Source organism: Vitis riparia, chromosome 18, assembly GCF_004353265.1.
Source record: "Vitis riparia cultivar Riparia Gloire de Montpellier isolate 1030 chromosome 18, EGFV_Vit.rip_1.0, whole genome shotgun sequence".
NCBI lineage: Eukaryota > Viridiplantae > Streptophyta > Magnoliopsida > Vitales > Vitaceae > Vitis > Vitis riparia.
The window spans coordinates 25,277,864-25,302,988 of NC_048448.1; the positions used below are offsets into that span (position 1 = coordinate 25,277,864).

Genomic DNA, 25,125 nt, shown 5'->3' on the forward strand with positions numbered 1-25,125 from the left:
ATAAATCAATAAATAAAAACAAAAACAAAAATAAAAGAGTTCGGGACAAATTTTGAGGTTTACACCACGACTTGGATTTTCTGTACAACTCCTAATACACCAAAGTCATGTACAATGCAAAGATGTTAGACCAAAATACCATAAAGTATAATGCATGAAATGGATAGATAAATGAGAAATTGGAATCTTATTAAATATATAATAAATTCATAAAAGTTACATCATGTCATATTTTTAAGGATTCTATCATAACACTAACTATCATCTTTGCCCATTATGTAATCACTTAAAAAGTTTATACCCCCTCTTCAACACTCTAATCTCAGTTAATATCAATCCATATTCAATCTAAGTTAAACATATAACCAAGATCCTTAACCAAGTTAGGAGTTTAATTGTTGGGATGGTCACTCCCAACAATAGAAGCATAAAAGACCATGGATCTAAAGTATAAAAATAATACCTACGATTTGAATGTTCTCATATCAATTCCAATTGATGCAGATGTTTGGCGTGGATCTTCTATCCATTAACTCTCTTTCCTAGACTTTGCATGTGAAAATGGTGGAATCCTCTTTGTGACGATGGAGGCTTGGTGGGTTCTCTCTCTCTAGAAAACTGAATAGGGAAAAATATAAGACCTAAAACCTTAAGGCCATGTTTGACTAATCAGATATAACATAAGATAGGATAAGAGAGGGGATATTATATCATATCCCATGTTTGGTTGGTAATGAGATAAGATAAATTATTTCATCACTTATCCCATCCTATGTTCAACCAAACATGGGATAGGATAAGTGACATGATATATTATCTTTTTATTTTTTTTATTTTTTTATTTTTTTATTTTTATATATATTTTCCTTTTACATGAGATATGTTAATCTCATGCTCGGATATGAGATATGCATATATCTTTAATCATTAATTTATTTTTTTATCAATTTTTTATTTTTTTATATACTTATTTTGTAAAATAATTTTTTTTATTATAAATTAAATTTATGGTTAAATAAGATAAACTAAACAAATATTTATGAAATAATATTAATCTATGATATATAAATTATTTTTATACATTAAATAACATAATATAAAAAAAAATTATTTGTAAAGTTTAAATATTTTAATCATGAATATTATTAAACATAAGATAAAATTCATTTTTTAAATAGAAAATATTGAAATGTGATATAATTTTTATTTTAAATGTTGAAAATAATATATATATTTCATATTATTTTTTATTTATTTCACAAATTAAATATAAAACATGATATAATCTAATATATCTCGTTGGATATATTACCTTAAAATATCATGACCATAAGATTCGTATATCCAAGGATATCTGTAGACCCCTCTTGCAGACCAAGGGGTATTTGTTCTTTTCTTATTATTGCTTTCATTGTTAGCATTTCATGGGATATTTTCTTACCACCTCGGGAGAGTTGGGCATCTCTATATAAGGGAGTGGGGAACGGTTTCCATAGGGGTGACATGCATGGGATGTGTGGCAAAAACATCACCACCTTGCCATGGTGGTGGTTGGGAGAGAGACATCTCTGAACAAGGAGTAGAGAAACGGGTAGAGACTTGCAAGAAAAGAAAAATAGGGAAGAAGGTTTTTAGCAGGTAGAGGTTTTTGGGAGAAGGTGAGGGAGGAGGATCGAATAAGCAAGGGAATGCTTTTGTTGAGTTGGGAGAAACTACATAATCAAGTGTTTGAATCTGAGCAATCCTTGTTCGAGTTGGAGTTATCTTGGTGTAGTCATTGCATGTTGTGTTGTCCCATTTTTGCACCATTTTGCTCTATTTCTTGCTGATGTTTGGGTTTGTTTCCGATGATTGAGAATGGACATTAGAAATCATACATATCTGAGATTATCTGCATACACTTTCTGTTTGGTTTTTCAGTTTTTATAGAATCTGAAATCATGCTTTGTTTTGGTTTATCTGTAAGATGCCTGCAACTATTTATTTATTTATTTTTTCTATTTATATTTAGAGTTCATTTTGGTCACTCCCAATTAGTTTACAAGCTCATTGACAAACTATGAAATGGTGCGAGATTTAATGGTCTTTGGTTTGTTTATGTATACTCTATTTTGGTCTTTGCTGTGTTTAGGGGAGTATCCCGGCCAACTGGGTTGGCCATCTTGGTTGGAATGTTCCTGAGAGAACCCCGTATATACCACTTTTCACAAAAATGAAAACTTCCCTATGCCTATATTGCCATGTAGCCTACACACCAAGGCCTCCAAAGCTCTCCTCGCGAGTTCCTTTTGAGATTTGTTGGAATTCAGTTATGAGCATGGTGATGAAGAAGCCATTCAGCAATTATAAAAGGATAGTGCAAGCCATTTCAGCATCACTAGTGCAATCTGGAAATGTGGTAACATGGGAAAAAGGCATATCTAGTCAGCTGGGTCACGAGGACATGGTGAGCAACTTGTAACCACATTAAGTTGAAGAGTTTTGTCATAACTCATGTTTCTGCTGTATAAAGCCATTTTAGCTATCATATGGGAAGGTAACCTAGTGGAAATCGGATACCGTTTTATTTTTTTTCCAATTGTCGGAGACCTCTCATGAGCTCATGGATTTTCTCTCTCGCTCTTGGAGCATGTCAGCTTTGGAAGTTTCTAAGGCTCTAGCTCCTCCTCAGATGTAAGTGCTTGCCAAGACATTGAGTGGTGGTAGCGACTTTGCCATATCGGAGGACATCGCTGGATAGGTGAGGGAGAAGTAGCTTAACACACAAGTGAAGATAAAAATAGTAGAGATAGAGAAGAGAGAGAGAGAGAGCCTCTCAACTTCCCAAACTTGGGGTTATTGTTGAGATTTCTTTTTATTATCGATTTTTTTTGGGGTCAAAAGGATAGTGGTTTCAGGAGGTGCAGTCATCGGTTTTGTCAAAGATGAGAGTGTTTCTTCATACATACCTAAACCTGCACCTTGCCCACATGATTTCTTGCCTTTGAAGACTCTACCACATTGTTTTTTTCATGTCCTGTCACGATGGTTTGCTCCGTCTTTAATGACGTAAATTGATGAATCTGTGCTCCTTGTTGGGCGAAGCTCTTGGAGATTTTTCAATTTGCAAACATTACATCAAATTCAAGTTGCTTGACCAAGACGTATCTGTAAGTTGATGCGGTCACCCATACTCACAAGTTGGTGCTAGGTCTTGATCCCTTGCTGGCTTCATCATTAAGGAAACATGAAGCTAGGATTGAAGAAATAAAGAAAGTATATTGTGCCCCTTCGTTTGAGGGGCAAATCAACAACTCATTTTGCATTTTTCCAAAGGTGAAGTTAGTTGGCTATGGTCATGGAAGTACACCAATTTATCTCAATGTGTACGACTTGACACCTATGAATGGTTATGCCTATTGGGTTGACCTTGGCATTTTTCACTCTGTTGTAGAAGTTCATGGTGTAGAATATGCATTTGGAGCTCATGACTACCTAACTAGTAGTGTTATTGAGGTTGAACCCTTCTAGTGCACCACCCAATGACCACATCTCATCCTTTTTTTAATTCTTCATTTTTTGATATCAAAGTATAATTTTCCAAAATTCCAATTTTCAAAACTTCCATTCTTGAATATTTTTTTCAAAATTCCAATTTTCAAAACTTCCATTTTCAAATAATTTTTCAAAATTCCAATTTTTAAATTTAATTTTTAAGAAGTCTCATTCTAAAATAATTATTTAAAATTCCAATTTTCAAAACTTTCATTTTCGAATAATTTTCCAAAATTCCAATTTTCAAAACTCCAATTTTCAAGTTTCAGTTTTTTCAAATAATTTTAATTGCACCCTGGTTTTCAAATAATTTTAAGTCATTTTTTCTTCTTCCTTTATTAGGATTTAGAGTCACTAAAAATCTCGTTTTTAACTAAATTTTCTACATTTTCTTTCAGGTAAGCACTTTCACAAATTTTCTTTGATTTTCAAATAATTTTTCAATTTTCTCAATTTTTAATAAGCATGAAGACAATTTTCATAATTCCAAAACAATGAAATTTATGAGATTAATTGATGCAAAATCAATTGGGTTTTGGTGGGGGCCCTACATGTGAGTTTTCTCCTCTGATTGTCAGTTGTTATGCTTAATGAATATTGTTTGATCTTTATTTTTTTCTTTGATGTGCATGTGCTAATTTTATCATTATGAGCTAACCTTATTTCCATGATAGCACGTTCTTATTAACTGTTGAGGTATGCTCCCGCTCCTACTTCATTTACTTATTCATTCTCATACTTGATTTGTTTTATTATTTGATCATTTCATTGGTATCCATTGATTTTCTTATCAATTGTCACACTTGCCTCACCTTATTTAGTAGAGACCTGTTTTTAGGGACTTAGAGGGGTGCTTCAGACTTTCACCGTACCTATTTGATAAGTAACCTGACCCCCGAACCCGACTTTGGTTTTTCATAGACTGTCTTTTCCAAATAAGGAGTCACACTTAGGGTTTTCTTTCTTATTTTGTTTTCCCTTAAAAATAAAACAAAAATAAGTGGCGACTCTAAGTCTTTTCTAAAAATCATATTTTTCACCAAATAAATAAAAAAAGCAAGTCACACAATCAAATGGGAACACATCGAGCAAAACGCGGGTCCACAATATCATATCCTATTGGAAATCACATCCTAGATATATATATATATATATATATATATTCTATCTTATCTGATCAACCAAATGTAGCTTAATGGGGTTTATATAGGCTTACTTGTGAGCTTAAAGTGACTTGAGCTCATCTTGGACTTAGTCACTTAAACTAGCACACTTGCTTTTAATTAATTGTTGGTCCTATTGAGTTTCAATTAATTAATTAGCTCAATTCAAAAAGATCACTTATAAGTTCTTATGCAGCTTTGTGTTGTTTACCAAAATGTTCTTATGCACATATATGAATAAAGAATCTAACTATCTCTCAAATAATGTGTCAACAAGATACAAAATAGTAATGGCTTTTATATAAGATACCAAATCTCTTAGAGGCTCATGTTGAAAAGTAATGATTTAAATATATATATATATATTTTTTTTTTAAATTGAGGTATCAAAAAAAAATTTATAACTCAAATGAAAAATTTTTTGAAAGTGATTTTTAAATACACAAGTTAAATCTATACTTTTTGTATAAGATGATCTATTTTTATACAAAAAAAAATTTATTTACAAAATATATAGATACAACTAGACACTTAGGCCATGTTTGGTAACTTTTTTTGAAAACTGTTTTATGTTCTCCAAAAAAAAAAAAAATATGACTGGTAACAAGAAAACAAAAAATAATATTTTATTTTTAAAAACAAAAAACAGTTTTCTATTTTTAAAAATAGAAAACAACTTTCTATTCTGAAAAGATATTTTCAAAAAAACATCTTTTAATTGTTTTAAGTTGTTTTTACTTATTTTATGAGGGTTATTTTAAAAAAATAATTATACAAATATGAAGAATAATTAAAAATAAAACACTACAAGTAAAATTTATTTTTAAAATGTATTTAAAAACATAAAAAATAGGTTAAAACATTTCTAAGTTCCTAAATAAACTTTGTTTTACAATACATTATAAAACAATTTTTAAAATAATTTTTCAAAATTGGTTTTATAAACACTTCTCATGACTTAGATGGTGGTTTTTTTTTCTTTTACCTTTTCTTAACTTATCATTCGTTTCTTAAAAAAAAAACTAAAATGTTTCACTTTTTCTAAATGCTAAAAGTAAATCACCATTACTACATTGGATCTATAGATTTTTATTTTTTATTTTTTATACTTCTTAATACTTGATAGAAATACAATATTAAATATTATTTAATCCTAAATTCTATTTAAAATTAAGTAAAAAAAAAACAAACACTACTATGTCATTTCAAAGAATCATTTTAACTCAAATAATAGCCTTTTTCAAGTCTCGTTTTGGAAAAATCTAGTTAAAACCAGCTATTGAAATATTCATTGGAAAAACAATTGCCACATGCATTTATGTTTGTGTGCCAAAATAAATTTGTCACTATCCATTTCAACTTGTCCACTTTATATATATAAAAAATTAAAATAATAAAAAAAGGGGAAAAAGAATCCTTTTGAAATTTCATACAGTTGTTTTTAAAAAATAATATTAAAAAAGAAAAAAGAAAAAAAGAAAACCCTAGAAAGGCTAAGTTGTTTTAGGTTGACTGTGATTTCACGGGACATCCAAATACATTAATAGCTGGAGTCACGGGAGTGTGAAAACGCAACATACAAAATTTGAAGTGAAAGAAACTTCCAACAGAGCGTGCGTGCATCCATCCTTTCTCTGCGCACTCAATTAAAGGGCTCTGAATATTTACCATCTTCACACGTGAATCCCATAATACAAACACAAAAACATATCCAATCTATTTCATGGAAATGCAACATGAAGTTGTTTTTGGGATTTTTTTTTTTTTTTTCATTTGTAAAGGGTTTTAACACTACCTATGAAAACAAAAAACTGAGGCACATTTAAAAAAAAAAATTGAATAATATTATTAAAAATATTATTTAATTATTTTCTTAAACAGCTAGTTAGAAGGTCAAATAAAATATTCTTTATCTTTTAATTATTATTTAAAATATTAGAAAAATTTAAGAAAAATTAAAATATCAAACTTTAGTTATGAAAAATAGTATATTTTGGAATAAATTCTAAAAAATTTATTTTTTTCAAAGATCCGTTGAACGTGTTTTCTAAGTTAAAAGATTATTTTTAAGAACAATTATTAAGGGCTGTTTGATAATTGTTTTTGAAAATAGTTCTCGAAAATAGTTCTTGGAAAAAGTTAATGAAAACTGTTTTATAATATTTTATGAAACAAAAGTTTGTTTACGAACTTGAAATGTTTTTAACTTGTTTTTAAATATATTTTGAAAATAACTTTTAAATGTGTCGTAATATTGTACCTAATTATATAGGTTGTCTCTGCATACATTTAGTATCTTATAATTTCATGCAAGTTCTTTTAGACTATGTTTGGTTCTCGAAAAATGTAAAAGAAAATGCGAGGGAAAAAAAATAGAAAAGAAAAATGGAATGAGAGAAAAAGTGAGGGAAAATAAAAATGGATTTTAAATCAATAAGTTGTGTTTACATGCTACTTCAAACTCATTTTACTTATTTTCATTTTCCAATATAAAAATTAAATAATTTGAAAATATATAAATTTTTAATTAATCTTACTTATATATTATTTTCTATAAGACAACCAAATGTGATAAAATTACTTTTCATAATATTTTTATTTCCTTAGTATTTTCTGGGAACTAAACATAACCTTAGAGTTTAATATATTTTACATGTGAATATATCAAGGCTATATTTGGTTCCGAAAAATTTGAGAGAATATGTAAAACAAAAAAAATAGGAAGGAAAAATTGAAAAAAAGAAAAAGTAAAAGAAAATAAAAAATAGATTCAAAGTCAATAAATTATTTTGCATGTTTCTTTAAATTTGTTTCACTTATTTTATTTCCTTATACAAAAATTAAATAATTTTAAAATGTATAAATTTTTAAATAATTTTAATTATATTTCTCTCTTTTTTTTTTATGGTGAAATAAAAAATGAGAAAACTATTTTTCTTAATGTTTTTCTCTTTTTGAAGATGAATCTCACCTATAAATAACACCTAGAGGGGGTGAATAGATGATCATCTTCAAATACTAAACAATTTGGAAAAGGCAAGTATCCGAGGGAGGATTTAAAGAATATGAGTTAAGAGACATAATGAGAAATTTGACCTGGAATTGCCAATACATACAATAAACTTACACTTTTCTTAATACTTTCGAGGAACCAAATATATCAAGATAAAATTGTTATCGTGAAACTATTAATAGCCAACAACTCTACACAAAGTAACAAAATTGTTTTGCTTTGGATAGTTAAAAACTTGCTATTAACATGAATTTTTTTTCTTCAAACAGATTGTCAAGGCCGTTTCACGTGACTGCTGAAAATAGCCCCTTCATGTTTTCCATGCGCCACTCTGGATTACCCTATAGACAAGGGCTATCATAAAAGATAAAGAAAATTTTAGAACTAAAAGATAAAAAATAAATCCTGAATTCCAAAATTTAAAGACATTCAAGTCATAGATGATATGCAAAGAGCAACTGTTACCATAATTTTATTATTATTATTATTTTATTATTATTTTTGCTATTAGTTAAAAGTTGAAGAATGTATATTCATGACTTAAAATTAAAGGTTCATTAAATATGAGATAATTCTAATAAAAATAACATTATCATTACTTCTCTATTTGTTTTTTTGTTTTTTTCCTTCTTTTTAAGATTATACTCAATTATTCATTCAATAATACAAGGCATCATATGCAATGTTTTTATCTTTTTTTGGTAGATATGCAATGCTTTATGTGTTGATGCATCTTATTTTGCTCCCTCGTTCACATGCCATGAGACATGGCCAATTGGTAAGGGGACCATCTTCTTTCTCTCTCTGGTCCATACACCACCGACTCTGCTCTAACACAACACTACTATAGCTAATGCAATAAAAACTAAAGGCTAAAATGCCAAGGGAAGCTACCAAAAAAGTGTTGTCCTACCTGCTTAATATTTTATCAGTCAGTCCCTCAACTCCAAGCCTGTGAGTTTTTACCATCTTTTCTATCATAAGCTAAAGTTACCAAAACCCTATAAAAGAGGCCATCCTCTTCTTCACCCACTTTCAATCTGCAAAATCCTGTAGCCCCTACTCCTTTTCACCATGAAGCTCTTTTCAGTTTTCATTATCTCCATCCTTCTCCTGCAGGTGCATTGCATTTAGAAACTCTATCATAGTTCCATGGTCTTTTTTTTTGGGCCTAAATTTGATTAATTTTGTACTATGATGTACATTTTTTTCAGGCTTTTGCAGAAGCTTCATTGGTTATCAGTAATGCAAAACATTCTCTTACAAGTGTAAGTCTTTCTCTCTGATGGTACTTTTCTGCCTGAATTGGCCAATCTTACAACAAGATACCTAAGGAAGAACATCTGAACTAAAAACCCAATGTCTTTTTTTTTTTTCTTGCAAATTATTGTTTTGGCAGCCTAATTGATTTGGTGTCTTGAATCTAATCCTTTGGGTACAGGTGGATGAAAGCAGAGATGAAGTAGCTCTGCACAAAAAATCTCATCCTCGGAAAATCAGTAAGTAGCTCTGCACATAATTTATGAAAGTTTGATAACAGTGTACTCTCTCCCTCTCTCTATGGCTATGGATGGATCAGAATCTCCAATTCCCTTTATTGAGGGTGCCTGAAGAATGTTTACATGATTGGTTGAAGAGAAATTTTTTATGAATTGGACTAAATATTGATCCTCTGTTGTATGTATATATATGTACTGCTTTGTTTTCTCTCCTAAATATTAGGTAGAACAATCAGAATGGAGAGCTTGAAAAGTGGAAATCACTGCTGATATATTTTTTTCCTAATGGATGAAACAGATTGCAGTTATGCATGTTCAAGGAGATGCAGGAAGGCATCGAGGAAGAATGTGTGCAGCCGCGCATGTAAAACTTGCTGCAAGAGATGCCACTGCGTTCCTCCAGGCACTTACGGCAACAAGAATATGTGCCCATGCTATGCCAGTCTCAAGACACATGGCCACAAGCCCAAGTGCCCTTAGAATCTATCCCGTCCATTTATTCATCTTACTTTATTTGCTCTTTGCGTGTGGGAGACCTCCCGATGTTGCCTTTTATTTTGTAGCAAGGAATAAATTCCATCTATGCTTTTGATCTGGATTTTTAGAGATTCCAACGTGAGATATTTGGTCTATATATCGTATTAGACAACTCAAAAATTTCTGGAACTAAACATAACCTAAATTAAAATGGGCAAGCGACAAAGTAGAGGCAAAGGAAGAAGAGATGAAGATCCATTTGAAGTCCTTCAAAATGTCTCACTTAGGAGTCCAAATATAAGGAAAAATACCTACCGGCATGCTTCTGGTTTTATTCTTGTACATTTTGGTAAGCATGCATACAGTTACATATGTACTTGTACGTATTGTATATACATGGAAACCTGAAGATCGAAAATAAATTGTTCCTAATAATTAAGGACATTTGTGCCTACCACCATGGGTGGTCATCTTGGCATAGCAAGGGCAGACATCTTCGTTGCCGGCAGTACCCGGTGGCACGCAGTTACACCTCTCGCAGCAAGTGTTACATGCTCTAAGACATAGCTTATGCCACCCCGCCTTGCTGCATCGGTATGCACACTTGGATTTGCAGTCTGACAATTCATACAACTCCTTTCAGCTATATTTTAATATCAACATCAACCTACCTCATCAGTCATCAAACCTTATTATATGTTGGAAACTATGCACCATTTCCCACTATTTTTCGATAAGAGGTATGCTAAGTTTAAGGACAACAATTGAAACTAAAATATGCAACAATAGAATTAAACAAGACTTGTCTTATGGGTGACAAAATTTGATATAATTTGTTGACAAGAAACGAACCTAACACATTTTTTATGACTTTGGGTTGAATATAATTGAGTTTAAGTCAAATTTGAGTCAATCTACATAATTCGTTTAATAAATAAGTAATTTTTAGATCAACTTATATAACCCAAATCGACCTGAATTGACCTATTTAATAATCTCGCTATTAACTAAGTTATATCTTTAAACTATTCAATCCATATTGACTCATTTTAAATTTGTTTTTAAATAAATATGTCAATTGAGTAAAAAACATACTTGATTGATACATTAATCATACAGACATACACAAGACCGAAGTCAACATGATTATTAAATAGGAGGACCCGATTATTAAATAGGTCACACGACTTGTTATTTATTTAATAATTAAGTAATATTTGGGTTCAAGTTTTTTATACGATTATTATTTGTGTCAAGTTTGGATTGAATTATATAGTAGAATATCTAAGTTTTAACATGACACGAACATGATCTATCAATACAAATTGTCACCCCTAACTTGCATGATTTACCCATAAAAGATAGTAAAAAATTGTGGTAATTTTATTATTTTCTTATAGGATAAAATGACAATGTTCTTAATTTATATTGAGAAGAGGAGAAAAACACTAACCTAAAAACTTTATTTTAAGGGTTAATTTCATTCATCTCCTCCTCTTAGGTTTCGACTAAATACTCCTAATCCCAGTCTAAAATTTCATTAAATACATTCCTTATCTTTTTCATTTATTATTTTCATTCATCTCCCCTCTCACTCAAAATAAAGGAGGTGCATGATGAAATTTTAAACTTATGGGGGCTAAATATATTTAGCCAAAATCTCATAAGAAATAAAATAAAATTAGCCCTTCGTCTTAATGTTAAATTCAAGACACTAAACCCCAACATCACAACACCAGTGACATTTCACATGATTTTTTTCCTTAAATTGTTAGTGATCATATTCAACTAGATTTTCCCACTTCCTACAAATGCTATCTGGTTTATTATCTTTCATTGTTTATACAAATATAAAGTTTCTATTTCATAAAAAAAATTATTTGGTCATAGTATAAATTTTGGGTACCCAAATTACTAACTTTTATTGGAAATTCTTCCTTAAGAAAACAGAATTATGCAACAAAAATTGGTTAATGAAATACTTTTCATTAATTTTAATGAACATTATTGGAAGAAAGATATCACTAAAAATATCAGTATATTTTCTGTTCAGAATTTTGGTATCATTAAATCCCTTTCCTTTGTTTAATTTCCAAAAAAAAAAAAGGAAAATAAACTACTGAGATTAATTATTTCCGATTGCATGAAATTGGACTCACCTATTTTTTCAGCATTAGCTGTCATCAGATGTCCACTGTTGGTCTCCAACTGACATAAAATTTCAAAATTAAATTTGAATCAGCAATAATAATAATAGTAATAATAATAATAATAATGATAATAATAATAATAATAATAATAGAAAATATTATGATGTGACTTAATCCAACTAACTCAACCCATCGCACCGTTTCTTTACTTAATTATTTTTATTGTTATTTATTTTTACTAGAATGGAGGTTCAAAATTAAGCTATCATTCAAGAAAAATCAAGCATAAATGAAACACCATCCAACAACTTTAGAATTAAAAATTTATCATAAAAAAAGTTCCAAAGAATGTTAATCTGAAAAATGATTTCAACATAGACTTATCATAGGCATACTAAACTCTTGTTTGAAAACTGTTTTCAAGAATAAAAAAATAAGAATATGTTTTATTATATGATTTAAAAATAGTTAAAAATAGTTTTTTTAAACTTTTTTTAAAAACAATTTTTAAGTTCAAGAATAAAAATAAAAAACAGTTTTTAAAAACAAGTTTTGGGAAATATGGTTAAATGGGTCCTAAGTTTACATGAAAAACTATTTTTGTTTTCTATTCTTAAAAATAGAAAAAAAGTGTACTTTAACTATTTTTCAGTTGTTTTCATTTTTTTAAGGTTGTTTTAGAAAATAATTATAAAAATATAAAGAATGATTAAAAATAAAGTCTTAAATATAAAAATTATTTTTAAAACATATTTAGAAATATTAAAAACAAATTAAAAATATTTCAAAATTTTAAACAAACATATGCTTCACAAAACATTAGAGAACATATTTCAAAAACTAATAAACTCAAACTTAGTTTTCATATCTTAATGCTTTATACTCCTCCCTTTCTAAGGATTAGTGGGCTAAAGGGGAATCAACCCAAACTCAATGTTTTTGAAAGGGCCCAAAAAAAGATTTGGCAAAAAAGTCTGGAGGATTAATGGTAAAATGTCAGTATTCTGGAATTAAAAACCAGTTATAGCATAATTTTCTCATTTAGAAAATGAAGTTTTGAAATTTATTAAAATGCTAAAAAAAGAAAAATTTATTAAAAAATTTACGCATTTTTAAACTTCTCATCCACTTAAAGAAAAAAAAAAAAGTGAAAAAAAGTTGAAGATTGATATAAAAATCACTTCAAATTTATTTCTTTACTTTCCGTTTTAATTTTTAATTTTTAATTTTTTGGTTATTTTCCCATTTCCTTTCCCTCATTCTCCATGAGAAAAAGAAATTAAAACCTCCCTAACACATACCTCATGAACGAGAACAAAACAAAGGATGACCAACACCAGTGTCAATGCCTTATTGGTAGCCATTGTCAGAGCTTCAAATATCCAACAACTCAAAGAACAGAGAGAGAGAGAGAGGAATGTGGCGTTTTGTGATGATATCGGAAATGCCTCTTTATAGAGGGAATTAATAGTATGGCTCCTATCTTTATGCAGGGAGATAATTACCCACAACTCATGTTTTTAGGCTTACCTACAAACTCTCCTATTCAAATGCATGATCCATTAGCAACCAGATATTTTTTAAAGTAATTCCAATAATAACGTGTGACAAAAAAAAAGAAATTCAATGCATTACAGTATTCACTGACCTTGCCAAGATGAATACTGTGAGAGTTTTATTATCTCTTGCAGCAAACTTAAATTGGCTTCTCCACTAACTTGATGTCAAAAATGCTTTTCTGAATGGTGAACTTGAAGAAGTCTATATGCAGTTACCACCTGGCTTTAAAGAAATTAAATTATGGTAGAGAAAAGGTGTGTAGAGAAAAGGTGTGCAAGTTACAATGATCATTATATGGATTAAAACAATCTTCTAAGACTTGGTTTGATCCTTTTTCAAAGTCTATTAAGGGGATAAGGTATCTATAAAGTTAGATCACACCATGTTTTTCAAATCTTCCATGGAAGGTGAAGCAATCATTTTAATAGTATATATTGATGACTTAATTTTGATAGAGGGTGATGTATTTGAAATTGATCATCTGAAAAAGGAACTTGCAAAGGAATTTGAGATAAAGGATTTGAGTCTTCGAAGATATTTCTTAGGTATGGAAGTGGGGTGTTCAAAGACTAGTATTGTAGTCACACAAAGAAAATATACACTTGTTGAAGGAAGTAGGAATGCTAGGTTGCAAGCCTACCAAAGTTCCAATTGACCCAAATCATAAAATTGGCCTTGCCGAAAGTGGTAAAAGTGTGTCAATAAGGGGAGCTATCAAGGACTTGTGGAAAAGTTGATTTATTTATCACGTATCAGACCAGATATGGTTTTCTTTGTTAGTATGGTGAGCTAATTCATGCATGCACCTAAAAGGGAGCATTTATAAGTTGTGTACAAAATCTTAAAATACCTCAAGAAAACTCCAAGTGGGGTTTATTATTCAAAAATGATGAACAGATTCGAGTGAAAGCATTTACAAATCTAGATTGGGTAGGTTCAATTGAAGATAGAAGATCTAATTTAGGTTACCATATATGTTTGTTGGTAGAAATCTTGTAACCTAGAGAAGTAAGAAACAAATAATTGTGGCAAGAAGTAGCGCTAAGGCAGAAGTGAGAGTTGTGCCTCAAGGTATGTGTGAGCACCTCTAGTTGAGAAAACTACTTGAAGAATTAAGGATCAAAATTGAGGGACTAATGAAGCTTTACTATGATAATAAGACACCCATAGATATTGCTAACAGTCCAGTGCAACACGACATAACTAAACATGTTGAGATAGATAAACATTTTATTGAAGAAAAGATGGAGAGTGGATTAATTTGTATGTCGTTCATGTCAACTAATGAACAACTAGTAGATATCCTCACCAAAGGTCTACCTAAACAAGCATTTGAGCTACTAGTCAACAAGTTAGGTCTCATTGATATTTTCGAACCAGCTTAAGGAGTGTAGAAAAACAACTCAGATTACCCTTTGATTTATGAAAATTAAGATTGACATTTTTCCTAATTTAAACTCATCATAATATTTTTGGGTAGTTAAGGATATGATCAAAATTAGGAAAATAAAGATTATTCATTAATGTATTTCATGTGTATTACAACTGATTTCTAAGAGTTCCAATTGTACAATTTTTTTTCTATATATTTTGTATCTATTCATATTGTACAACATTAGAAAAAGTCTTCCTCAAATAGTCTTTTATTCAGGTTTCTCCATCACTACACACATGAATTAACTATGATAATAAAAATAAATATTATAAATTAATTAATTATAACAATTAGAATAATAATTATTTCTAAAAAATTCAAGAGATAATATTTAAATAAAATTTTCAACTCTATAAATAGAGAGGTCCTTTCATTTCAAAGCACACTTGGAAGATTGAAGAAAATTTTAAAAACTCTTAAAGAAATTCCTTGATAACTTACGATTTAAAAGAAAATTTAAAGATTTTTAGAAGAACTGAAGAAATTTTGAAGATTTCTTGAAGAAAGAAAGCTTGAACGTTTTTTGTCATTTGAAGACTTCATTATCTATTGTTTGATGATGAAACCCCTTTTGTAATGAGATGTTAAGTCAATTTTAGAATTCAATTACGAGGGAGTCAATATTTTCTTATGGGTCTCAGTATATATATATATATATATATTCATATATTCCTTGATAGCACATTATTTAAGGGATATTTGGATTCTTTATGCATATGTGAGCATAATGGTGTTTTGATAAATAGGGAAGGTTGAACAAGCTTATGAATGGTCTTTCTAGAATAAGCTAATTAATTAATTAAGACCCTACATGCTAGATTAAGTGACCCAAACCTAAAATGAGTTCAAATCACTTAAGCCTATAGGTAAGCTTATATGTGCCCCCTTAAGGGTTTAGAATTTATATCATCTTTGCCATTTAGCCTTCCATAGTGAGGAACCCTAGCCTCCATCCCATTAGAGAGGATTCCACCATCCTCATGTGCTAGGATTCAAGAAAGAAAGCTATATGATGAAAGATCTCTTGGTTTTCGAAATTTGCATCACCTCTTCACCAACTAGAATTGATCATGAAACGTTTATATAACATGTAGGTATTGCTTCTATTTTCACGGATCTATGTTTAAATATCTATTTGCTTTCATTTGCATAGATCTAGAGAGTGTACGATAGTTTTTTCATACACCCTAATGATCTAAAGCTTAGGATAGTTTACCTAACTATTTCCACACATTGGTATCTCCTTATATTATTTTTTTTTTTTCTATTTCAATCATGATTGATGTTCTTATGAGGACTTGTGCTTATTTTTCTTTTTACAAATTGTTATTTTATTATAATGATGCAAAAGTACTTTAAGATATAATCTGATCATGTTAAATAGAAATCTAATATAAAGAGATGTAAATTGACTTCAAGGGAAATAAAATTAAGTTGCTCTCACGATGAAGGTGATCTTGAAAATAAGTTTTGGTTCATGGATATAATATATAGTCTTATAAGTGGAAAGTATCTATCATTGTTAGCTTTTTATGGACTTATAAGTGAGTTTTTTTATTTTTTGGTTAAAAATCACTTAATGGAGTGTTAATAATCCCTTACTTTTTATCCTTATCATATGATAAATTGATGAGTTTCATATGATCATTGCCTTGTCTCTTCAACTCAAAAGTCTCTTGTTAGCATTTTTTATTGTTATGAATATAAATCATCAAATGCTAAATGATTCTTGTTTTAAGCTTTAATGCTTTATTTTGAATATTTGCTTAGGATCATTAACTTTGTTTGCACCATCTTTCTCATTTTTCTTAAGTTTGTATAGAATTTTTAGCTCATTTTGATGATTTTTTGCATAGCTCATTTGATCACCTATTTTTTGAAAGCGAAATTGAGAGCTGATTGTTTATGATAGAAAGGGTGATCACTAGACTTTCAACCAAAATCGGGACCTGATGTTGTATGATCAAAAGTACAACTGAAATTCTGATCAGTCAATTGTATTTGAGCTTGACCGAGAGTTGTGTTTGTATAATCAAATTGGTAATCAATTTGTGATCATAGCCACTTTTCTTTAAGTTTTTGTTTTTTTAAAAAAAAAATAAAAAGAAAGAGAGAAAGAGAGAAAGAGAGAAAGACAGAGAAGAGGAAGGAAATTTATTAAAATGGAAAATGTGAGAGTCAATTGGTGCTAGCTTCTTAATGTTTTCAATATTAGTGTTGGAGCTTGAATGTGATATTATGTTCAATTTGGGGCTTAATCTTGGTTCTTTCATATTTCTAAAAGGTTGGTGTCCTAAAGCTTCTTTCTCAAAATTTCTTATCTAATCCCATATATAGTTGGGTTGAGGGGGAGGATGTCAATGTTGATATATTTTGCTAATAATTGTTTACATGGATATTGAATTTCTATTAGAGTATTGGTTTATACAAATGTTTTTTTTTATTATTGGTTAATTGTATGTGCAATATTGAGGATATATTTTAGGATTTTGAAATGATTTATTTCTTCCCTTAGTCTATTTCTGGGACAATAGGGAGAGAGATTTCTACAAGTTGATATTATTGGAATTATTGGATATTGCTCGTTTTGGTATAGAATGTTTTGACTCATTCAAGATACTTTACATATGGTGTTATCTATGAATATTTTTCCCATGTTGTGTAGGTGCTACTAACCAGTTTATGTTTATCAAATTTTAGTGGTAGGTTTTGTAGTATCTAGGTTGTGAGGATGAGTATTTGTGTCTTATACGAGATTGGGTTAAGGTATACTTGTACTCATCTGAGTTGTAAAGGGTTTTTGCCCTAAAATTGCCAAAGGGGAAGAGTGTAAGCATCTTTGTGTATTGGCAATTTCGGGTCAATTCTCATTGTGTTCTCCTAGCTCATTTGCTTCAAATCCTCCCTTTAACTCTTGTACGTCATTCCAAGTAGACCATGATTGAAGATTGTTAAGGGAGAGGGTGAAAGTTTTTTAAGTGATGGATGATATTAAACAATGATCAACCAAGTTTTAAACTTTTTTTTTTTTTGTTGAAAATTGGAGTTAAAGTTTAAGCGTGTAAAAAATTGTACTTAGAACATTTGAATCAATTTTTGATTGGCCACACTAAAGGGTAACAATTTTTAGTATACCCAGAATTTCATAGTCCCGTCTAATCAATTAGGATTTGATCATATTTGCAAAATCTTCATTTTTCTCAAATAAATCTAAAACGTTTGATGGAGTTTAAAACCCTAGCATTTAAGCCCTATTTCTAGAAGAAGGTTTCAAAATTGTGAGAACTAGATGGTCTTCCTTGAGTTTCAAGTTCTTTACCTATTTATGGGATGTTTAATTTCAAAGAAAATTTGACAAGTTTGAGTTAAAAAATATCTTTTAAGTGAGAAAATTTCTTTAAAAATAGGTTGATTCAATGTAGGTTTCAATCCTACTCTTATATTCATCATCTTTAAGGTAAAATCCAAATTTCTTCATGTATGAAATCAAGAAGACGAGATCAAGTTTGGTGTGGACTCCAAGTATGCTAGACAAGAAAAAAGTGGGTAGTTGAAGTTTAAAAGCTCTAGGCAAATGGTCTGAGACAGGATTAAAGACTTGAACAAGATAAATCCTTGTACTTAATTAATTTTCTCCGTAGTGAATACTTTTAATTACCTAGAGGAATGTGGTTTTTTATATCTTTGGAGGTTTTTTATCTTAAATTTTGGTGTTACAGTTTTTTTACCTTTATCTCATCTTTTCATTTATTTTATTTAGCTTATAAAACTTCCATTGATTTAATTTGTTGTTCTATTAAGGTAATGAGTAGAAATTGAATCATTTAATCTTTGGAATAGTATGAAATAATTTGACTTGGTTTTTGTGTTAATGGATATGAGAAAATGTGTTTTGAATAGTTGAAATGCCTTGTATATCTTGTTTGAATATTGTTGATTCATTTGCATATAAATTGCATCGATCATCCTCTCATGAGAGTGTCGGTGCATCCCTTATTGCTTATGTTTTGCTTTCTTGTTGGTAAGATTGAAAGAAAATATCAAAACATTCACCCCTTTTTAAGTGTTATCCATAGTTGAAATTCATCTACACGGTGTTGCAACTTTGGTTGAATTTAAAACATTCAATCTCCTACCCTGGATCTTTTGGTCTATTTATTTATTTTTTATTTTTTATTTTTTAACGTTAATATAATAAAAAAAAAAAACATAGGAAATATATAACTTTCACAAATCTTAATTTGATATAAAGAAGAAACTTTAAAACTATGTTTGATTCTTAAAAAGTTTGAAAGAAAATATAGGGAAAAGAAAAATGAAAGAAAATAAAAAATATATTTAAAATTAATAAACTATTTTTATATATCATTTCAAAACTTTTTCACGGAGTTAACTCTTCTATATAAAGATTAAATCATTTAAAAATATACAAATTTCTTAATAATTTTAATTATATTTAACTTTTGCATTTTTTATAGTAAAATCAAACATGATAAAATTATATACCTCAACAATTTTTTTCTTTCCCTGATAAAGCTTTTCGGAACCAAGCATAGCCTCAAATTATTGATGAATAAAATTAAAAGTGAGTGTTGTCACATGAATATCAAGATCTTTTACAAAGCAAAAATTACAATGGATTTCAACCCAACTCAGACCTCAAAATGCAACACATAACACAGCTACGATGCTAGAAATTGAAGATTATTTTCATCTTAAAGAATTACAGATAATTGAGCAGAAACAGAACTTGGACATAGACAGAACATTGAAGTTTCATGAAAGCTAAAACCGAACCCAGCAGCGTGTGCATTGTGCCATACAATCTCCCCTGCAGTCCACGTTGTAACCCAGTACCTTTGGGTTACGAAGAAGAACGTTTTTTAGTGATTTACCTTCTATTCCCCACTCCTTGGCTAAGACCTGTACATTGTTCCTCAGCTCCTCTTCAAGACTGCACCCGAGAACTTCAGGGAATTTCTTCAGGAGCTTGCCCAGATCGTCATCAGAAAGGTTTAAACTCCTCAAATACTCCAGTTTTTCACTCACGATTTCAAATTGTGGGACTTCTTTCTTCCGCTCTTCGCTCCAGTAAGGTGAATGGACATGGCCAAATGCTTTCCCAAGGATCTTGTCTTCCTCCTCATCACTGAACTGAAACACTGACAGAGCTTGTTTGCATGCTTCCCATGCCTTCCTATCTTCATCGTTCAGTGTTATACTTGCAGTTTGTGCCGTTGAATGCAACTCCCATTTCTTAGTTGCAGCAAGGGAGGTACAAGCACCTCTGGTCACATTTGGTAGAATGCCATTTGAGAAGTTCAAGTTATTTGGTGCAACTGTTGCAAGATCAGTCTGAAATGAGAAAAGAAGAAAAACTTATTATGAAGAAAAGCTAAAAAGAGATTGTTTAAAACCGTATATGGGTCAACGTACAAGAATAATGGAAGATGTCAAGACAATTGCATCTCAGTTATGCCCCAATGCTTTTGTTATTCAATGTTTACGGTTCTTTTTTGAGGGTCAAGCATGATCAGGTCTTTACTACTACATTCTTAGTCACAGAAAATATCCACTCTGTTTAATAATTTTCCTAATGGTGACATGCAGCGTGAGGAACTTTAGCAATAAAATTTCAGAAAAACCCGACTTCTGAAGCGTCCATGTGAAATAGAATGCTGCAGGACTTTCCCACCCCCAGTTTTATACCTGATCAACTTAACCAATTACTCTCTATCTCTCTCTAAAAAACTGGTCATTCACATTTTTTCCTGCAGCCTAAACCAACAGTCCTTTTGGCTGTCCTGTTATCCTTTTAATTCCTTCAACTTGAATTGAACTCCAACACTGCATTCTTTAGTATTTGCTGCACATGATCAATGTATCTTAAAATGAATTTCCTGCAGCTAAATCCTTCATCGGTTTGATCTCCAACTCCTGACTGATTCACTCACCTTTGGTTTCTCTCTTTTCTTTTGTCACCACTCCTTTAATATTCACATAGTAGTTGTTTGGAACATGTAGTAACTTAACTACCCAAACATTTTGTGCCCATAAAACTAAACATTTTAGTCAACTTCATAATTTTCTTCTACTATCTAACCAATTTTCTGAAAACATGCCAATTAACTTCCAAAAACTAAAAGCTAAAGGATGGTAGCAAATCTTGTTTTGCTAGTACAAGTGAAAGGAATAAATCATCTATTTCCAATCTCTACTGAGATTTATACATTTCATCTGTATTTGACTCGTATCTCAATACATGACTTACACTCTCCTTTAACTAACTAATTGAATTGGCCCCTATTTCCATTCTACTTATAGTGTTCATGCTTACAATATTTTCATAACTTGCTAAAGCTCTGTTTATTTCTAAGGAATCAGACATTTCCACTTATGACTGTGCTGCAGCGATTAAGCAGCTTCTTTACAAATTAAATATACCATGAGGCTCTGATTGATATTCTTGTATTCATGTTAGCCAAAAGTAGAGGAAATGACCACCCCCTGGTGTTGAGTAACTTTTCCATGATAATGACGAGACCATTTGAGTATGGAAATTTTTTACCACTGAAACCATTCTTGCATGGAAAGAGGCCAAGGAATTACTTTCCTAACAACAAATGGAGCTTGCGTTTTATCTCCTTCAAAACTTCTAAGATGCTTTCTTTCTCCGGTAATCCTTAAGATGTTTCAATCATAAAAAAACAAAATACATGAGTCACATATATTCAAAAGCTAATTTCTATTGCACCACTACTAGATGTGAAATAACCGAAAATGTGGGTTGCTTCTTCATTTTAACCTACTTATTATCAACTATTTTATCAACTTTTAGGGCTTGAAATGGGTCCATCCACAAGACTAATTTTCATTCATATAATATTGGGTTTGGGGTCATACTTAGCTTGTTTGGCAGTGTTTTTAGAAAACACTTCTAGAATTAAAAACGTTTTTGAAGAAAAATCGGGTGATTGGCAAAGTTCAGAAACATTTTTAAAAAGTTGAAAAATCACTCTTCTTAGAGAAGCACTTAATAGGAATTCTCCCAAAAACACTTTTAGAGAAAACACTTCTATTAAAAGCACTTCGAATAGAAACACTGTCATACGCACTGTTAGTAGAAGTCCATGAGTTCTCAATCCAAGCATGACTTACTTGGAGACCTATAGCTTAAGATTACCCTTTTTTCCCCTCAATAACTAACTAAAAGGAGCTGCAAATAAGATGAACTTGGTCCCAAGAATTGCTAAATTTTTAAAGATCCATCTTTTCTGTTCTGATAGGGATGAAAGTAAGGACCATGGAGATCCTGAGATCCCAATCGAAACCATTAAATGAAGGTCCCTTTACTCCATAAAGAATTTCTGTTTCTTCTTTTCCCTAGGATACCCAGGACATACAATCTTAACATAGAAGACAGTTCAAAATCCTCACTAGCCCAAGGAAAGTATCTATGCATTTTGACTTCTTGCTATTAAATGTACGAGAAAGTTTAGGTGGATTTTGGAGCACAAATCAAATCAGTTTATTTGGTTTTGCATGGGATTCAAAATAAGTCAATTTTCATGTTTTATAGTGCAAAAACCATTTATAATAATGTTATTTCCATTTTGTCCAACATCATCTTAGTAATAAGCTCTGGAAGTGGTACTCACACTAGAAAAAGATAAGCGTGCTGCAAAATCCAAGGTCAGCAAAGGAGAAGCAAATGATTTTCCAAGCATCCCTGCACTTTCAAAAAAGAAAAAAGAATAAATGGTGGTAGAAACATCATAAAATAATAATTTTATTTTTAATTGTATCTTTTAATTTTTTTGTTCCTTTTCCTCCCTATAGGGACTCATAGCACCTCCCACATCCCCATCCAAACTCCTTAACAGTTGAAACAGGTATCAAGGGCAAAAACATCATAAAATGATTTTTACTATTATTATTCACAACCATCGATAAGTACCTTAGAGAAGTGGCCTATCTCATTTACTTGGTGTCTAGCTTTCATACCTAGCAGACTTCAATTAAAACATGAAGAATTATGGAATTTAAGTACAAAGCTTCTAATTGTGTTGAAATATTATTTTGTCACAGGTTTGGGCTATCTTGGCTGCTTCCAGGGAATTTAGCTTCATTCAGATATTTTCACGAGGCATCCTGGAAGTAGACAAGAATCAAGATAGCTTCCAATTTTCCTTCCCTATATATTTCAGAAAAACCTTATCAGCATGTGTAATATTGGAAATTTTAATCATACAGCTAGTGACATAGCATAACTTTTATTATAAGCTAGACATTTTGCTCAAATCACTGATCGTCTGTCTATGCATATAATGGGACAACCAGCTCTACTAGGAATAACTCACACATTAGCTATCTCAGCTAAAATATGTTCCAAATCAAAGACAAAACAAGGAATGCATCAGGAGATGAGAACCTATTTTGAGGTCATTCTCCGTAGAGAAAGTGAACATGCTCAATAGAGGTCGGATATGGTTTGAGATACGAAAGACGCCTCTTCATAGCAGCAAGTATAGGGAAGGGGTCCAGTGAGATTAACTCTTCGACTAGAAAAGTTATAAGAAGGGTGGTATTGGAACAACCCTCCATCCTAAGGTTCCTTTAAAACTGAAATTCATGGCAGATTTTTTTATTTGAGCCCCCCATATCCCCTATATGCAGCACACACACAATGGAAACTAGTTGAAAGATGCCCTTCTCCAAACAAAGGTTGTATTGTCAGAAAGCTTATCTCCTCCCCATCCCCACCCCACAAAACCCCCACCATAACAACCATAAATTGCTCTATTCTTCATGAAACATCAAACTTCAGAGCCACTTCCCATTAAAGCCTCATTGACCATAGAAGGTGAGAGCAACCCCAAATGAATCCCAACCCTGACAACTAAAACCCCATTCCACTAAACTCATGTTTGAACATGTAACCAAGTCCTTCCATTAAAAGTCCCTTTGCTTCCTTCCTTTATTATCCAGTGGGAGTACAACTAGGGATACCCTGTAATCACCAAAAAAAAAGGGAAAAATGAAGTCCTTTGCTTCCAATAGATGTAGAACTGCATAAGAGCAACATAAAATGTGGAAAGCTCATTGAAAACTCTTAATAGGGCCCCTACCTACTCACTCATCCTACAGATCAATACCTTTGCCTTAACAAAATGACGTACTTTGATATGTTAGTCTTCAAGAGCAAACCCTGATTGGTTTCCAAGGATAACTAATAGTTTAAGTCTGGGCTTAATTTGGAAGGGATTTTCGAGTGCATTACAAGCATTCTAAGAACACGAAAAAACCATGCTTACCCCAGTCAGAACACTCCAGTAAGATGTAGAAACGCTCCTCTTCTCTTCTTTTTCTATCCTGTGCACTGCCTATCCCATCTCCTACAGTTCATTTTAGTGGATATCCATTTCAAATTTTCAATAAACCGAGACCCAAATAGGAGGACACCTAAAAGCCTCAAAAACTTAAATCACTAAATAAAGCATTTTGAACATAACATGCTCATTTCCTCAATTTTTCTCAGCAACCAAACAGATGGATATGGCAAACAAGAAAACCCCAGAAACGGAATGGTTTTACAGATGTATCAAAGTGAAACCCAATGAAAATCAAAGCATGAAAAAGAACAGAAAATCAATATGTGGAACCAAGGCTGTAAGGTGGAAATAGATGATTGCACCTGGACAGAAAGGTAAGTTTCTTCCTCGACGCCAGCAGCAAAGAGAGAGATCTACTGTGGGTTGAATGCGTTGGGTGGATACTGGTCAATCGGCTACGGTGCAACGAAGGGCTATGAGAAGGTGGGACCCAACTCCACCAACGCCCACCACTGATCTTGGGTCTTGGCTTTCCCCAAGTTGTTCTGATGAAGGCCTATGCTGCTAAAATTGGGCATTTGTTATGGACCTTATGGTACGAATTGGACTACATATACAACACGGGGTATCAACCATTCATCTTAATGATAAAGTCTGAATGAGACACAGGTGGGCTTTTATAGGCTCTAATTAATTAATTAGCTTAGTCTAGGGAGACCATTCACAAGGTCTCATACAAATTTATATATTTACTAAAATACCCTTATGCACATATGTGAATAGAAAACTCAACTAACTCTTATAAACCATGTTATCAAGGAATACAAGCTCTAGCAGGGACCACTAAGACCCATATAAAAATATGAGCTCCCTCATAATCAAATTCTGAAGTTAACTCAACATTGCATATTTATATATATATAAGTTCAGGTATGTGATCTACTATCTATTGTATGCAAACT

General features: G+C 31.2%; 3 protein-coding genes across 6 annotated transcripts; 1 reads left to right on the forward strand and 2 right to left on the reverse strand.

The window, feature by feature from the left end:
* Positions 1–8,583: 8,583 nt before the first annotated feature.
* On the forward strand, positions 8,584–9,813 carry LOC117907316 (gibberellin-regulated protein 9). The gene is made up of 4 exons (XM_034820819.1): positions 8,584–8,829; positions 8,925–8,978; positions 9,152–9,209; positions 9,508–9,813. Exons 1-4 carry the CDS (start codon positions 8,785–8,787, stop codon positions 9,687–9,689), a joined length of 339 nt encoding a protein of 112 aa, XP_034676710.1. The 5' UTR covers positions 8,584–8,784; the 3' UTR covers positions 9,690–9,813.
* Positions 9,814–9,848: 35 nt separating this feature from the next.
* LOC117907317 (peamaclein-like) lies at positions 9,849–13,217 on the reverse strand. The gene is made up of 3 exons (XM_034820820.1): positions 13,138–13,217; positions 11,846–11,894; positions 9,849–10,303 (listed from the first exon to the last, which is right to left on the reverse strand). The coding sequence occupies exons 1-3, from the start codon at positions 13,198–13,200 to the stop codon at positions 10,122–10,124; spliced, it is 294 nt and encodes a 97-aa protein (XP_034676711.1). The 5' UTR covers positions 13,201–13,217; the 3' UTR covers positions 9,849–10,121.
* A 6,151-nt stretch (positions 13,218–19,368) lies between these two features.
* On the reverse strand, positions 19,369–24,727 carry LOC117907969. Of its 4 annotated transcripts, none has more exons than XM_034821656.1 (4): positions 24,526–24,727; positions 24,146–24,226; positions 22,490–22,560; positions 19,369–20,186 (listed from the first exon to the last, which is right to left on the reverse strand). In XM_034821656.1, exons 3-4 carry the CDS (start codon positions 22,556–22,558, stop codon positions 19,617–19,619), a joined length of 639 nt encoding a protein of 212 aa, XP_034677547.1. In that variant the 5' UTR covers positions 22,559–22,560; positions 24,146–24,226; positions 24,526–24,727; the 3' UTR covers positions 19,369–19,616. The 4 variants fall into 4 exon arrangements, with proteins under 4 accessions (XP_034677547.1, XP_034677548.1, XP_034677549.1 ...); XM_034821657.1 differs by having other exon boundaries at positions 22,490–22,565; XM_034821658.1 differs by lacking the exon at positions 24,146–24,226 and having other exon boundaries at positions 22,490–22,565.
* Positions 24,728–25,125: the final 398 nt, after the last annotated feature.